Source organism: Etheostoma cragini, chromosome 3, assembly GCF_013103735.1.
Source record: "Etheostoma cragini isolate CJK2018 chromosome 3, CSU_Ecrag_1.0, whole genome shotgun sequence".
Classification (NCBI taxonomy): domain Eukaryota; kingdom Metazoa; phylum Chordata; class Actinopteri; order Perciformes; family Percidae; genus Etheostoma; species Etheostoma cragini.
The window spans coordinates 682,615-696,922 of record NC_048409.1 but is presented as its reverse complement, the minus strand read 5'-3'; the positions used below and the strand labels follow the sequence as shown (position 1 = coordinate 696,922).

Here is a 14,308-nt window from a genome sequence, read left to right as displayed (position 1 = left end):
CTCAGATTGGACAGGTAGTCTAGCTAGCTGTCTGGATTTACCCTGCAGAGACCTGAGGACCAGGTAACCATAGTCCTCTGAAATAGACCAATTTTAAAATGCCAACACAAAAAGGGAAGTGAACAGACATCAAGCCAAAAATAGGGACATCCGGCAGAATTATGCCTGGGCAATCCCGGAAGTGGAACGTTGTGGATATGGGCTATATTTTAAGACTTTTGGTCCTGACTACAAAAATAAGTATGCAACTTGGCATGGAATATTATAGTGATGTCCAAATGAAGCTCCATGGACCATTAGTTGTATTTGTTGATCCCACTACATGGCGCTCTTGGTTTGAAGAAAAAGGCTTAAGGAATGATAATTCAGTGTGCTTTCATCCTTTTGTTGAACAGAGAGTTCCATCTAGTGAGTTCAGAAAATAAAGAAAATGGTTCATGACGCTTTGTGAACTTCATTTGGTAGTTCCATATTATACTCTTTATATTGCATTTTTCACATTGACTCTGCTTTCTCATGATCAAAGCTCTAATCTGGTTTGGCAAAAAAATGAAAGCACCTGGGATTGGGGCATTGTAGCCTTAATTAGTCAATGTATTACTGTTTTTCATAATTTGTACATGTATAGTGCCATCCCTCCATGCATATACCACTGTAAATGTTTTAGAAAATTAAAAAGCACATACTTTGTCCCAGTGAATCACCTCCCACTGACCTATAAAGGATCTTTTTTTTGATGGAGTATCAGTAGATCATCATCTTTCCCTGGAGAGTAGTTCTTTTTCTAAACCGCAGAAATTCAAAAAAGTAGAATGCTGCAAACATCTTAATTATTCATTACAGCTGATTTTACGCCTCTAGCTTTCTGTGGAAATGAAAGGCTTTGGTTCACAGACAAACTGTGCTGTAGCAAGGAGTAGTCCAACAGAAAAACATCTCCAAGAACAATCATCCACACCATACGAACAGGAGATTCCTCGAGTTGTTACACGCTGTTGTTTTCTTTTACAAAATGTCATCAGGATAAACTCTCATTTGTCTCTGGATTCCACAAGTCAGCATTTAGGTTTGTGAAACCAGGGAAACCAGATATCTCCAACTACTTATCATGAAATATTCAGCCCCTAAATCAATAACGCTGCTGACACAGGCTGCACCTATAGGTGCCTCAGCACTCTCAGGAAGGAGGAAAGGAGGACACTTTGTGCCCTTGAATTAAAATATCCTTTTTCTGATCTGAGAATTAATATGTCAGATGTGTCGAGGAGGCTGAAATCACATATGAAACGGCAGGCCTTTGCAGTAAAATGTAATATATATGAATTAAATATAAACTAAATTAAAATGTAAATGTGCTGTATTTATATAGCGCTTTTCCAGTCTTAACAACTGCTCAAAGCGCTTTTACATCTACAGGAAACATTCACCTTTCACACACATTCATACACTGTGGCCGGGGCTGCCGTACAAGGTGCCACCTGCTCATCAGATAAACATTCACACACATTCACACTCCGATGCGCAGCACCGGGGGCAACTCGGGGTTCAGTGTCTTGCCCAAGGACACTTCGACAATGACTGCAGGGGCGGGGATCGAACCACCAACCTTCCGATTGGCAGGCAACCGCTCTACCACTGAGCCACAGCCGCCCTTAAAACACTTTCAAATGTCAAAATGTCCAGGTCCAAGCGCCCGAATAGCTCAGTTGGTAGGGCGGTTGCCCATATAAAGAGGTTTACACCTCGATGCAGCGGTCGGGGTTCGACTCCAACGTCCTGTATGTTGTTGCCCCTCCTTCTCCCCTTTCATGTTTTTAGCTGTCCTGTCAATTAAAGGCCTAAAATGCCTAAAAAATACTCTTTAAAAAAATATGTCTAGGGCCTGCGTGAAACCGCCGGTGTAGTGACAGTAACTGGGAGAGCATGCACAGCTGATGCTTCTGTTATCCAAGCAGCGGATTGGCTGAAGAGAGTCACACTGCTAAATGCTTGTTTCTAACCTGCATACAGTACACTATCATCCATGGATTCAAGCATCCTCCGACCGAAACACACAAATGCCAGGTAACATGGCAATGTTCAAATATATTTGTCCTATTGTGTTTCCGTCTGATTAGATTGATACATTTTTTTTTAATAACCAATCAGAAGAGTAAATCAAAGCATGATGTGACGTGTCTGCAGAATGACGCCGATGTGAACTCTTGTATTGTGTGAGTTTAGGGAAATCCCTCAAAATGCATTTTAGACAACGAGTATCTGTTTAACATGGAGCAAGCTTGGAAGCTCTTTTTGAAAAGGCACAAAGTTCTTTACAGTGAAACTGAAATTGGTCTACAACTTTTTTTTTTTTACATGATGGACTAAAAAAAGGGCCCTTTCAGTCAAAGGATCGTAAAGACTTTGAAGAGAACAGTGTCTGGGGGTCTTTTTCCTTGCAGGACACCTCAGGGATGGGATTGATCCACAGGAAAAGGGCCTTAATATTCATAGCATGCCACAGAGAGTTATGCTGCTTAAACTGCTGTGAAGTCTCACTCGGACCGGTATGCAAAGCATAAAGTCGGATTATAAAGTATAGTCACTAGTAGCTATATCATGTCTATAAAAGGTCACAAACTAAGGATCAATGCAGCATTCAAATTGCTTGTTTTGTCTGACCAACAGTCCAAAATCCAATATATTTACTTAATACAAGATATTTAATCGGTGCAGCAAATCTTTACATTTAAGGATCAGGAAACAATGCATGTTTGGTAGAAACTTCAATGTTTCATTGTCTATAAATCAAATACCCAATTTCAAGTGTTTACTATTACATAGTATCTTTCAACTCTTTATCTTGACATCCAATTAGTATCCATGGTACAGTCCAACAGACACCACTGAGCTAACTGGACAGATGAATTCCAAATGTTCATAATGGAAGGATGTACTCACTCCCAGTCACAAGGTTGAGCTGAGGTGCACCCTGGGGAATGTGGCTGCTTTGGAGGCATACGGTGGCATTCTAATGGAGCCGCGCTGTCGGAGCCAACAGCCTGAAGGGAAACACTGCCATGCAAGCTGCCAGCCATGTGTATGCTGTCTGAGCTACTCCCAATCACTTCACTATCTGGTAGACTCCCAACTATTCACTAAAGCAGCTGAAAGGAACAGAAAATATGTATTTCCTTTACAAATTTAACAACAGCTCCACACAGCGAAACTAACAGAGACAACAATGACAATAAAAGGGCCGAGTAGGACACACTTACATGACTGCAGCTCAGCATCTGGAGCTGGGGCTCTTTTCTGAAGAATCAGTGTTCCAATGGTTCAAAAAACCCCAGTAAAGTGTACATTGGAGACTTTTATAGGGAAGCTGAAGCACACAGAAAGATCATTATCTGACTTGACCGTGGTGAAAGTTTGAGGAGGAGACCCACAGGCAAGAAAGAGGTTGGGTCGGAGGTGTCGGTGGGAAAAACAGCTTCCCAGATAATCCTGTCATGCCACACACTGACTCTCTCTGTTCTACATATATTGCGGCCGCCGGCACCACCTTTCATTTAACAGAATATAAATAGGGAAGAAGAGACTGCTGCTGCCACGTGAGGCTGCTTCTACAGTCAAGGCTGGGGGGGAGAAGACATACGTATAAGTGGAGAGCAGGGAAAGGCAGCAGTCAGCTATCAAGGCTGGAACAAATGGGGTGACACTTGAGAGTGAGGACAGCAATCATATCTATCATCATATCAGCCAATCAGCACAGTCAGTACAGATGCCTCAGGGACACTTTTATCGGTGCAAGAGACCAGTCTTCTTTATTTCTTTAAAAGTTATTTTTTAGGAATTTTTATTTGATCAGATAGTCATGGTCGATAGCAAAGGCCCGGGCTGCTGCCAAGCACTACATTTGGTGCAAGTCCACCAGGTAATCTAGAAGTTCCCCCTGGATCTGATCAATCTTACGCTTTTCTGGGTGATTGGAATTGATTTTAGTTGGTTTTGATTTTGGTCAGTTTACATTCGTGGTGATAGCTACCAAAGTAAAGATTGATTCTGCACAGCTGTTTGAGGTGGCACTTTGTAACTCAGTCATACAGGATCAGGGGATGAATGTGAAAACACAGGAGGGGGGAGGGGGGGATTTTTTTACACAGTGGTTGCTCTGAGTCAGCACTGTGAACAAATGCATCTGCAGAGCTCCGTGTTGGAACAGAACACATTATATTTAGGAAAAGCTGCAATGAACTGGCAACATCGCAGCTTGTTCTGACACATTTCTTATCTCTCTGTTAGACTCAGAGACACTCAGCTTTCAAGTGAATTGATTTCTCTAGCTGAAGGCTGCAGGAGCTTGGGCCTGAGCGCTGGGATCTGATCCAGATGAAATGCTGCAGTATGCAGGCTGAGGGGAGGAAAGGGACTTACATCGAAACCTCTGTGGTGCGGCAGCTTTCCACGCCTACTCGGGATAAATGAATGAAAAATGAAAGGAAGTCACTGGCTGTTACTATGGCAACTGAGGATAGCAGGGGCAGCCACAACTACTGCTGAACTAACTAACGAGGAGATGTAGATGTGAGTTCACACAGGCACATCAAACAGAAATATGATTCTCTCTGTGTGATATTCTACATCTACGTATTTTCACGAGTTACACATTATAAGCTAAAGTAGTAAACTGTGTGTAACTGTAAGTCATATTAAATGTATGGAGAGCGAGCATGACTCACGCTGAGAGGCTCGGCTGGGATCACTGTGACTGCTGTCGTTGCACCGGGTGCTGGACACAGACGAGACACTGGAGCTCCGGGCGAAGCCGAAGGTGGCTAGACGGGCAGCGGGCAGGGCGCTGAAGCCTGGAGGACGGAGACCAGACTGGCCTGGTTTCACCAGGACACTCTTGGGCGTGGCTTCTGGACCTCTTTCTCCTGACCTCTTTTGCTCTCCTAGAGTTAGATGGGAATATATCAGTGGGTGAATCTCCAAGTCCTACCGACATAGGGGCCACACTTTCTGTTTCAATGTCATATTCTGATACCAAAACATAAAGAGTATAGAGGTAAAAGTAATAAATATATGATCTTATAAAATCCAATCTTTGAATCTATAGTGCGTAGTTTCTGCTTCCCTATTAGTCAAGATAATTCCTAATTTCTGCTAATTTTACTCAAAAATTACCGATGATTTCATGTAAATGATGTTTATTCACTATCAAATCCATAAAGAAGTATAAAACATGGTAACAATTTAGGAAGTTGGCTAAAAAGATCAGCTGGCTCGTTTTTAAAGATAACAAACTGGGCTGCAAAACATGGGCAGCATCCCATCCCTTGCAAATATTATTTAAATTAAATAACAATGAAATGTGGTTGTACCAGCAATATCTCCAAGTTTGAATTTTTCCTGTAGAAATCTCAAATGTCATAATGATTTGCCGATGCAAGAGAGTACCGGAATCTTTGTTTTCCCCTTCAAGCCCTGGTTATCGCACCCCCCCTACAGGTTTCTCTATAGAGCCCCCCCCTAGCGGTTTCTCTATAGAGCCCCCCTACATGACCACCATTCAACCCCCCAAAAAGCCATATATCTGTTTCATTGAAGCTGTTCAATTAAGGTAAATTAAGCTAAAAAACCCTGCATAGTTCCCCTTTAATTAGCTTATGGCTTGAATGTGACAGACGTTTATTAATATCAGAAAGTTACTCACTAATTTTCTCTCCTGATCTGCAGTTTCTTTCCTCACCGTGCTCCTTTAGTGTAACTAAACTTTTTAATGGACTGAGTTGAGATAATTTCATGATCACAATTTGATTATTATTATAATACACTAGCTGCAGATGGAGTTAGTTGACCCTTGGTCATTGCAAGGAGAAAGAAATGACTATTTACCCATATATAAATATTGGTTTAATATTTATTGGGAGGGAATATGCAAAAAAAAAAAGTAAAAAAAAGGACTTATGCTACTTTCACTCGTCTCATGCCGCTACAAAGACAACACACATACGTGTCCAGATCAGAGGACACTGATTTTGGTTTATTAAGAGGATAGACTAATCTTTGTCAATACCATTGAAAAAAAACATAGCATATATTTTGACTTTGAACCGATGGAGCCAGCAGATCACCATCTCACCTGCAGGGTCCTGGTAGCCCTGGGCGGCCTGAGCACACTGGCCTGGGGCCGGCGCTGACCTTTGGCCTGCCTGATGAACTCTTGTCTTGGCTGCAGGCTGCCTGGTGACCGCCCCTAACCCCAGCTGAGGCCTCCGAGCTCTGGGTGAGCGGTAGACACTGCCTCCATCTTGAGAAACAGCCTGGGGAGGAACATTACAAATACAGTTATCATAATAAATATTTCTAATGACGGGTAATAGGAATCCGAATCAGAATACTTCACTGATCCCCCCAGGGAAATAGTTAAGTTGCAGTTGCTCACAGTCAAGTGTGTGTACAGTGTGAACTAAAGCTGCGCAATTAATTGCATTTTGATTTTAATTTTGGCTCCCAACAATCACCAAAATGGTGTGATAAAAAAAAAAAGATTATTTTGCCATTTTCTGTTTTGCAAGAATACTCTTATTTTGTCTTGTGTTCGGAACGACACGTGCATGCGCACAGTTAACGTTGGCTAACCCCCTTTCCTTCTTCGGCAGTTAAAACTTTTGCATTGCTCGGATATTTTGTCAATTGCATGTTACTGTACCTTTGTTCTTGCTTCAACCACCAATACATGCAATTGTCTCATGTGCGTGTATGAAATCAAAAGTCCATTTCTCACCTCTTGGAGGTATTTCTCAGGCATATCCTCATGAAAACTGCCCGACTTTCCACTCAGCCGTTGAGGGATGGTGCTGCTTGGAGGTTTTGCCCCAGTCCCAACCATGCCTGGGGGATAGTACCCCGCCTTCTGCATCTCCTGTCGATATTTGTCAAACAGCAGGTTGGAGGAACATAGCACCGGCGTAGATTTAGGTTGAGGACCGATCTTTGGATCTTTATGAGCTGGTGGGCTGGAGTAAGAAGATAGTCTTACTGGGAGTGTCGAGGGTTCCAGCGGGGCATCTGTCCCTTGGGGTTTTACTTGGGGATTCTTTCGAACATAGGTGATGATTTTTGGTCTGACATTTTTAGGCTTCTGGGGAGGAGAAGACCTCCTGGGTTCAGGCTCTTTCTGCTGACACGTGACAGGTTTGGGGATGCAACTGCTCAAACCTGTCTTACCTGGTGGTTTGACTGTTTGACCTAATGCTCTCTGAGGGGAGTCGCTGCGCTCCAAGCTCAGTGCCCTGCCGTTCTGGACCTTGGCAGGAGAACCAGGCGGTCGTCTTTTAGGGGAACAGGAAGTTGTTTTCGGGGAGGTGGGAGTTGCTGGCCGACTGGGGCTTCCCCATGGCTTCCTTCTCTCCAGACTTGAAGAGCCGGAGGTGATTGGGTTCTCAAAAGAGCCCTGCTTTTTGGAGCTGTTATCAAAGGAGAGCTGCTTCTTGAAAGTATTCTCAAACGATGGCTGCTTCTTGAAAGTATTCTCAAATGATGGCTGCTTTTTAAAACTCTTGTCAAAAGAGTTTTGTTTTTTCAACGAGTTATCAAATGATCCTTGTGTCTTTATGGCTTTGGATTCAATTGATAACTGAGTCCCTTTCGTACCTGTTGAGGGTGGACCGTGGTTGATTTCAGGGGCCTCATCAGCTTGTGTGCTTTTATCCATTTTAGTGCTTTCTTCATGTGATGTTTTTGCATTGGGTAAACCCTTGTGCTCTGGACTTCTCCTTTGATCACAGTCTCCCTCTGAGATGGTTTTGCCTGCTTTATTTCTCTGGTTATTATTCTTTCTGTGCTCATCAATGACATCCTTACATGGAATAACTCTGTTTGGCACTTGTGCCTGTGATGCTACATCCTCTGAGCGAACTGTTGAATTCAAATTCATGTCCACATCTTTCCTGTGTATTGTGCTTTTCCCAGGGGAGAGGGGAGGGTGATCAGCTATTTGAGACGCCTGGCCAGTCTGGGAAACCAGAGTCATGTCTTCTGAGATGGTTGAGTAAGGACCAGAGGCAATGTGCCAGGAGTCTGTTGTCTGGCTCCTGCCAGCAGTGTCCATAGCTGTGTCCATGCTTGAAATGGTGGACAGACAGGACACAAAATTGGTTTCTGAGCTTAACTCAGTCCTGGACACCGCCGTACTCTCAGAGACACAAGAGGCACTGGATTCCTGCTCACTGGTGCCATGCAGCATGGACTTTCTCTCTTCCCTGCTCTGATCACCTGTCACCTGTTCTACTCTGGCGTTGCAGCATGGTGAAGGCTTTTGTTGAAGCTCTTTCTGGTCTGTAAGCCCAACAAAATCCTCTCCATCCTCAACTAAGTAGGCCTCCAGCTCCTGACACTCCAGCCTCTCAAACTCAGCCAGCTCGGGGTCGTCACTCTGGGAGTCCGTACCCCAGATGATGACTTTGTCTTGCTGTGCTGTTTCAGTTGTTAGGCCAGAAAGCAAGCCAGTGTCATCCGCCATCCTTCTATCCTCTGTCCGGATCTCATTGGCGTTGGCATCCCCTTCAGCCACCATGCCCCCCTGCGGGTTGTTGTTCCCTAACTCCCTCTCACCAAAATGCTCTCCTTGCTTGCTCATTTTGGAAACAGCTGAGTTTACAGCGCCCTCGAGAGCACTTCCAAGATCAATCACCCATTAAGAAAAAAGTCTGCCTACCCATCAAAGAGTCTTACTGGCACAGCATGAGCCTAGATTGGATCTTCACATTTCGTTTCCAGTAGTTACAAAGTCTAATATCATATCTAATTTGGAAGAAGGATCCTCATGACATCTTCTCCTTGTCCTGTGTAAAAACAAGAGATTACAAATTACAATGTCAAAACTATTGTCACATGCCCCAGATATTTAGCAGAACCCCTGTAGAAGACACAGAACCATTAGTGAAAAATCTTTTGCTTCCCCCTTTCTCTGAAGTGTATTTAATGCAATGTAACTGAATTCTATACTTAACTAGCAAAATAATAAACTCTGGAGTAAGTCAGATCCCTGTGAACACCTAATGTATTCTGGGCCCTGTAGAAAGTCCTCTTCTACATGCCCCTCCCCGCATCCACAGCTACTCATTCAAGCATCTTTTTGGGCCTTCCTCAGATGAGGGCCCTGGGTACTCAGTCCCCCCCACAATCCAACGCCCCTGGTAACACGAGTTCTCAGATTCTGTCTGATCCAGTCTCAGTAGCTAACCATGAATGTAGGATTGCAAAACCCCAAAACTAGAACCTTACTACTGGTTTGTTATTTGCAAAAAAGAATGTCTTCCCTGGCTGAAAGCTGAGCAGTCATACAAGGAGAATATCATACAGGCAGGCTTTTATGAATACATTATTTATCAAGCAAACCAGAGAGGAGAACAGACTGTAAGCAGGAGACCACTAACATTCTGACATTCCAATTATAACTACTACATTGATTCAAACTAGGAGTAACTACAGTTAAATAATGACCTTAGGCTAATTATCTACTTAATTGGCCTGTATAGGAAAACAGTGGATGAGCATACGAATTTGAAGTGTCCTATGAACAGTGCTTGGATTGATCCAAAAAGGTGGCAGTACCCTAATCCAGCAGTTGCAGAATTGGGCTGAAATATCATGACATGGGGCCGCTCCTCAGCCACAGCAGGAAACTCGGAGACTGGAGCGTAACAGCTTTGTTTCCCCAACTGAGACTTTTGCAACTTCACAAGCAGCCCAGAAGCATCCTGTGCACAGATTTAAAAAGATTTATCACCTTTTTTATTATAAATATCAGCCTTTTTAATAATACTGTTAATGACAATTAGAAGCAACGGTAGTTATGTGGACAATAACCAGAAGTGCAGCTACTCCATCTTTGTTTTGTAGCCAACAATATGAATTTCACTTTTGCTGGACAATATTGTCATTTATAAGTAATTGCATTGCATTTTATAGAGTGCTTTTCACAGATACAGTCAGTCAAGTACTTTGTGCTGATTTGTTTGTGGACACTAATGTCTCTACCTGCGTCTGTGACTAACAGACTAGATGTCTTCTGCTTCTGCTTCAGCCTTGCAGTGTAGTCTGAGATTGTCAAACAGATCATTTACATTCTGCCATTGTCTACTGTATGATCCCATGCATGCTCCCTTCGCTTCAATCACTGCTTGCTGTTACTTTGACTGCTGCAAATACATCGAATATGACCAAATCCAGAACACAAAGTAAAGAGAAACATGTCATTGTCTGAGATGAAAAGAATCAACTTTCTGATATTCCTGCAGAGGAGCTGGGTGGTCGTGGCATAATGACAGCATACTGCGCTGTGGGGCAACCAGGAGGCGGTTAAGTCGGTTTGCTACTACATTAGCAATGAATGGCTTCACATTAATACTGTTTACATGTAAGCATGTGTGTGACAGGCCGTCTCTTAACTCTGGTGCTGCTGGTGGGTTTGGAAGTTCTCCTTGCGAGGCCTTTCTGCCTGTATCTCCAAAACAGAATGCACTCGCCATTAAGTATCGCTAGACACCAGAAGTCATGAGGAACTTGTTGAACACCAAGTGATACTGAAGTGGAAGTGAAATGTGGAAAATATATCTATCTGTACCATGTGGGACTGACTGCCCTGCTGAGATCATGACAGGGGGATTTCTTGAGTTCTGTCAGACTGTCAAAATGAATGTAATGTTTTGGATAACATGGTCTGGCAGCTCACTTCTTATTATAAGAACTGTATTTAATAACTGGTGTGGGGGTATGGGAAGGTGGAGCGCAAGCCCATGTATAAAGGTTTACACCTTGATGCTGGGGTTCAACTCCAACCCACAGCCCTTTGTTGCTTTGCTTTAAGAATAAAGGCTTAAAAAGCCCCCAAAATGATGTAAAAAAGTAGAAATAATTGCTATAGAAACTCAATGATTATTAGCAGAAGGTGTGGTGTCTGATTAGGACTATAGTATACATTGGAAATATCCAGTGTTGCCCCATCTCTGCCGTTTCCCTTCATGTCTTTAGCCAAAAGCACATAATGCATGATGTCTGCAGTTGACCTATTTCCTGAGTGGCCTCTTATCCAGGAGAGAGAGACCTTTCCCAGATACTCAGAAGAACAATCTACACATTCAGCTCCCTTCTTTTAAAAGCTTTGCTATTATTCAGCTCTGGTTGTCAACTTCAGCTACATGTAGGTACCATATATTCACATTTAACAACTGAAAATTAAATTAAAAGTTAACAAACGCCTTTACACCTAAAGCAACACTAGAGAACCTTTCCCTCTTCGGTCCCCTGCAGGTTGGAAGTGGAGTTAACTGTTACATCACAATGTCCAGGTCAGACGATCCACTACCCCTGATCTGGCAAACTTGTGAAATATAATGTAATTGACATAGGGCTGCAACTAACAATTACTTTCATAATCGATTAAGGTGTTAAATATTTTCTTGATTAATTAGTTGTTTGGTCTATAGAATGTCAGAAAATGGAGAAAAATATGGGCCAGTGTTTCCCAAAAAGCCTAAGATGACGTCCTCAAATGTCTCGTTTCGTCCACAACTCAAAGACATTCAGTGTACTGTCCCAGAGGAGAGAAGAAAGTAGAACATATTCACATTTAAGATGCTGGAATCAAAGACGTTTTTTTACTTTTGTCTTAAAAAATGACTCAAACCGACTAATCGATTATCAAAATAGATTAATCATAACAGAAGTTATCGCAGGACACTCTGCAGGTAGAGTAGGTCTAGACACCAATACCTGTTCAGAACAGCTCGGGGTGAGAGCAGAGCTAAACTGGGGAATTCTCTTTGATTTACTAGTCCTTGTTAGACTCATCATCTGATTAGCATAACCCTGACTGACTGATCCACCACATCGCTTTGCTCCCAAATGATGCCCTAACAAATCCACTTGCACAGCAGGAAATAGCATCTCATTTCCCTTCTTATGAAAATCAATCTCTTGTGTCATATTAGTTCGCAGCATGCTCAGAACAAGGGGGGGGGGGGGGCAGCTATTGGTTACAAACCACATGCTGTGTTTTGAAACGCAAAGAGGGCCCAGAGACAGCAGTGTGTTGTTTAACGTGCACACCACACTAAATGCTGTCTCAGCACCTGCAGTGCAGGTTCCCTTACACCTGCCTCTGCCCAGGCCTCCCGATCAGGTCTCCCGTAGTACCGTACGGTTACCACATCACCCCACTAACTCCCTCTGGGTAACCCAGCCACCGATGCAGCTGTTACCATTCTTGCTAGTAGGATTCTGCCTGTCAAGAGATGACAGATTGGATAAATGAAGACTTGTTTCAGGAGAGAAGCTGCAATCTGGTAACAGGAGGGTTTCTCTGCAGGCAGCCATGACACTTCTCCATCCCTTCCATTGATTTACAACTCCCAGTCCCGGCAGTGCAGTCAGGTGTACACCACAGTAACAACAGTACTGAATGGCATTTGACACTCATACAAGACAATGGAAGATAAGATACATCAAGGATAAGGGGGGGGGGGGGGGGGGGGGGGGGGGGGGGGGGGGGGGGGGGGGGGGGGGCAAACACTCAGTCTTGGTGTGAAGGAGTGCTAGGTGATTTTCGTCATCACTTCCTGTACCACCTCTTTGGTATTTCCGCTGCCTAACATGGGCCTGCCAATATATCGGTTGGGCTCGGATTCTTTTACTGAACAATTAGTAAGTGAATTAAATATAAAAGGCGCCACTGACAAAGAATGATGGCTACATTTTAAAGTGCAGCTTACTACTGATATTTTCTTTCAACTAACATAAAATGTCAGTGTCTTTTATAATACGTCGCAGCCTTTCCCAGTTGATATCACATGACAAATAAATAAACGATATATTGTGCAGCCCTACTGTACAGTTGGATCATTCCCCCCCCTAAATGACATACCTGGTTGTTTTCCACTCACGGCTGCAACAGCTGATGATGCTCCTGCGGTGACACCATGATGGAGATTGAGGAAATGTATGCTTGATTCAACATCATGCTTCCCTGAGCATGTTCCCCCACCCCCCATTGTTCAGCATCCCAACCCGCCGCCACCTGCCTCCTGATCCCGTATGCAGCATGACGGCGAGACCTTGACTTTCATCACGGCCTCTAATGACATCTGTGCATCCTTGCGTGCCGGGCTTGTGTGAGTGTGTGCTCAGACCGGAGGTTTTTCTCTGTGCGGTTTTAGCAGAGCACAGATCAACGCTGTGTGTGTCCACCAAGCTTCACTTGGTGTCTAATCTGGAATGCTCATGAAATATTGAGGATGAATGAACATGAAGGCACCAGGCTCCCTCCCTTTTTAGTCCTTCAGCAGCCATGACTTTCTTTGTGTAGTCAAGCAAAGGTCAAGTAAGATCTTCTGTTGTTGTGAAATGAAAGTGTGTGCCTTTAAGGCCTCCAGGTAGAACCAGGTGTGCCAATGTTCTAAGTTTTCAAAGTTTTTTTTTACTTGAAAAGGCATATATTACTAGATTGATTTTTGGATTGGATTAATCAATATCAGAACCGTCAAAACAAAAACAAAAAATCGGTTTTAATCAGAGAATTGACGATTTTCACAACAGCCTACCTACAGGTGAAAGGTGAAGATACAACACACAGACTGGGAAGAAATGCACCATCCTATCATTTAATCTAGTCATATAACGTCAACACCTTTCATGTTACATTAGTATGATCAGCGATGCCTCTGCGGGGCTCAGTGCTGCACTGTCACACCTTACATAACGCAACAAAGATCAGGCCTTTGGATACCTGTGGCCCCCCCCCCACACACACACTATTACTGACGTTCATTCATTCATTCATTCAGCTCGCGCTGCCTTGTTCCTCAATTCCCAGCTTCTAAATATAAAGTGCATCCACACACATGATTCCCATACAGGAAGGGGGGGCAGACACTGGAAAACAAACATGACACACTGTAGAGGTGAAAGAACACACACGCACACACACACACATACACACACACACACACACAGGTGAGTCCACCTATAGCGAGGTTACCATTTTAAATCTCGACTATTTCCAACAGGAATTAGAATTTACATCCCTGAAAAAACATTCAGAAAATGAATTGAAAATATTGTTATTAATACACACCAGCACCAACAGGATGCGCAGTAGGCTATAGTCCCTCCAGCAGATGCAGCAGTGTCAGTCCATCCAACGATCAGTGGCGCTGATGGGAGAGGGAGAGGGGGAGAGGGAGAGGCGGAGAGAGGGAGAGAGGGAGAGGCGGAGAGAGACGGAGAGAGGGAGAGACGGAGAGAGGGAGAGAGGGAGAGA

The 14,308-nt window shown here is 43.6% G+C and overlaps 1 protein-coding gene across 2 annotated transcripts in view; it reads right to left on the bottom strand.

Moving 5' to 3' along the window:
* Positions 1-14,306, bottom strand: part of mtus2b (microtubule associated tumor suppressor candidate 2b) — a 30,121-nt gene extending 15,815 nt beyond the window's left edge. For both annotated transcript variants that reach the window (XM_034867036.1, XM_034867037.1), the window contains exons 1-4: positions 14,123-14,306; positions 6,773-8,831; positions 6,128-6,308; positions 4,722-4,937 (exon numbers count right to left, since the gene is read on the bottom strand). In XM_034867036.1, the coding sequence (XP_034722927.1) occupies positions 4,722-4,937; positions 6,128-6,308; positions 6,773-8,626 (2,251 nt within the window). In that variant the 5' untranslated portion in view covers positions 8,627-8,831; positions 14,123-14,306. The remainder of the gene's footprint in view (positions 1-4,721; positions 4,938-6,127; positions 6,309-6,772; positions 8,832-14,122) is intronic.
* Positions 14,307-14,308: the final 2 nt, after the last annotated feature.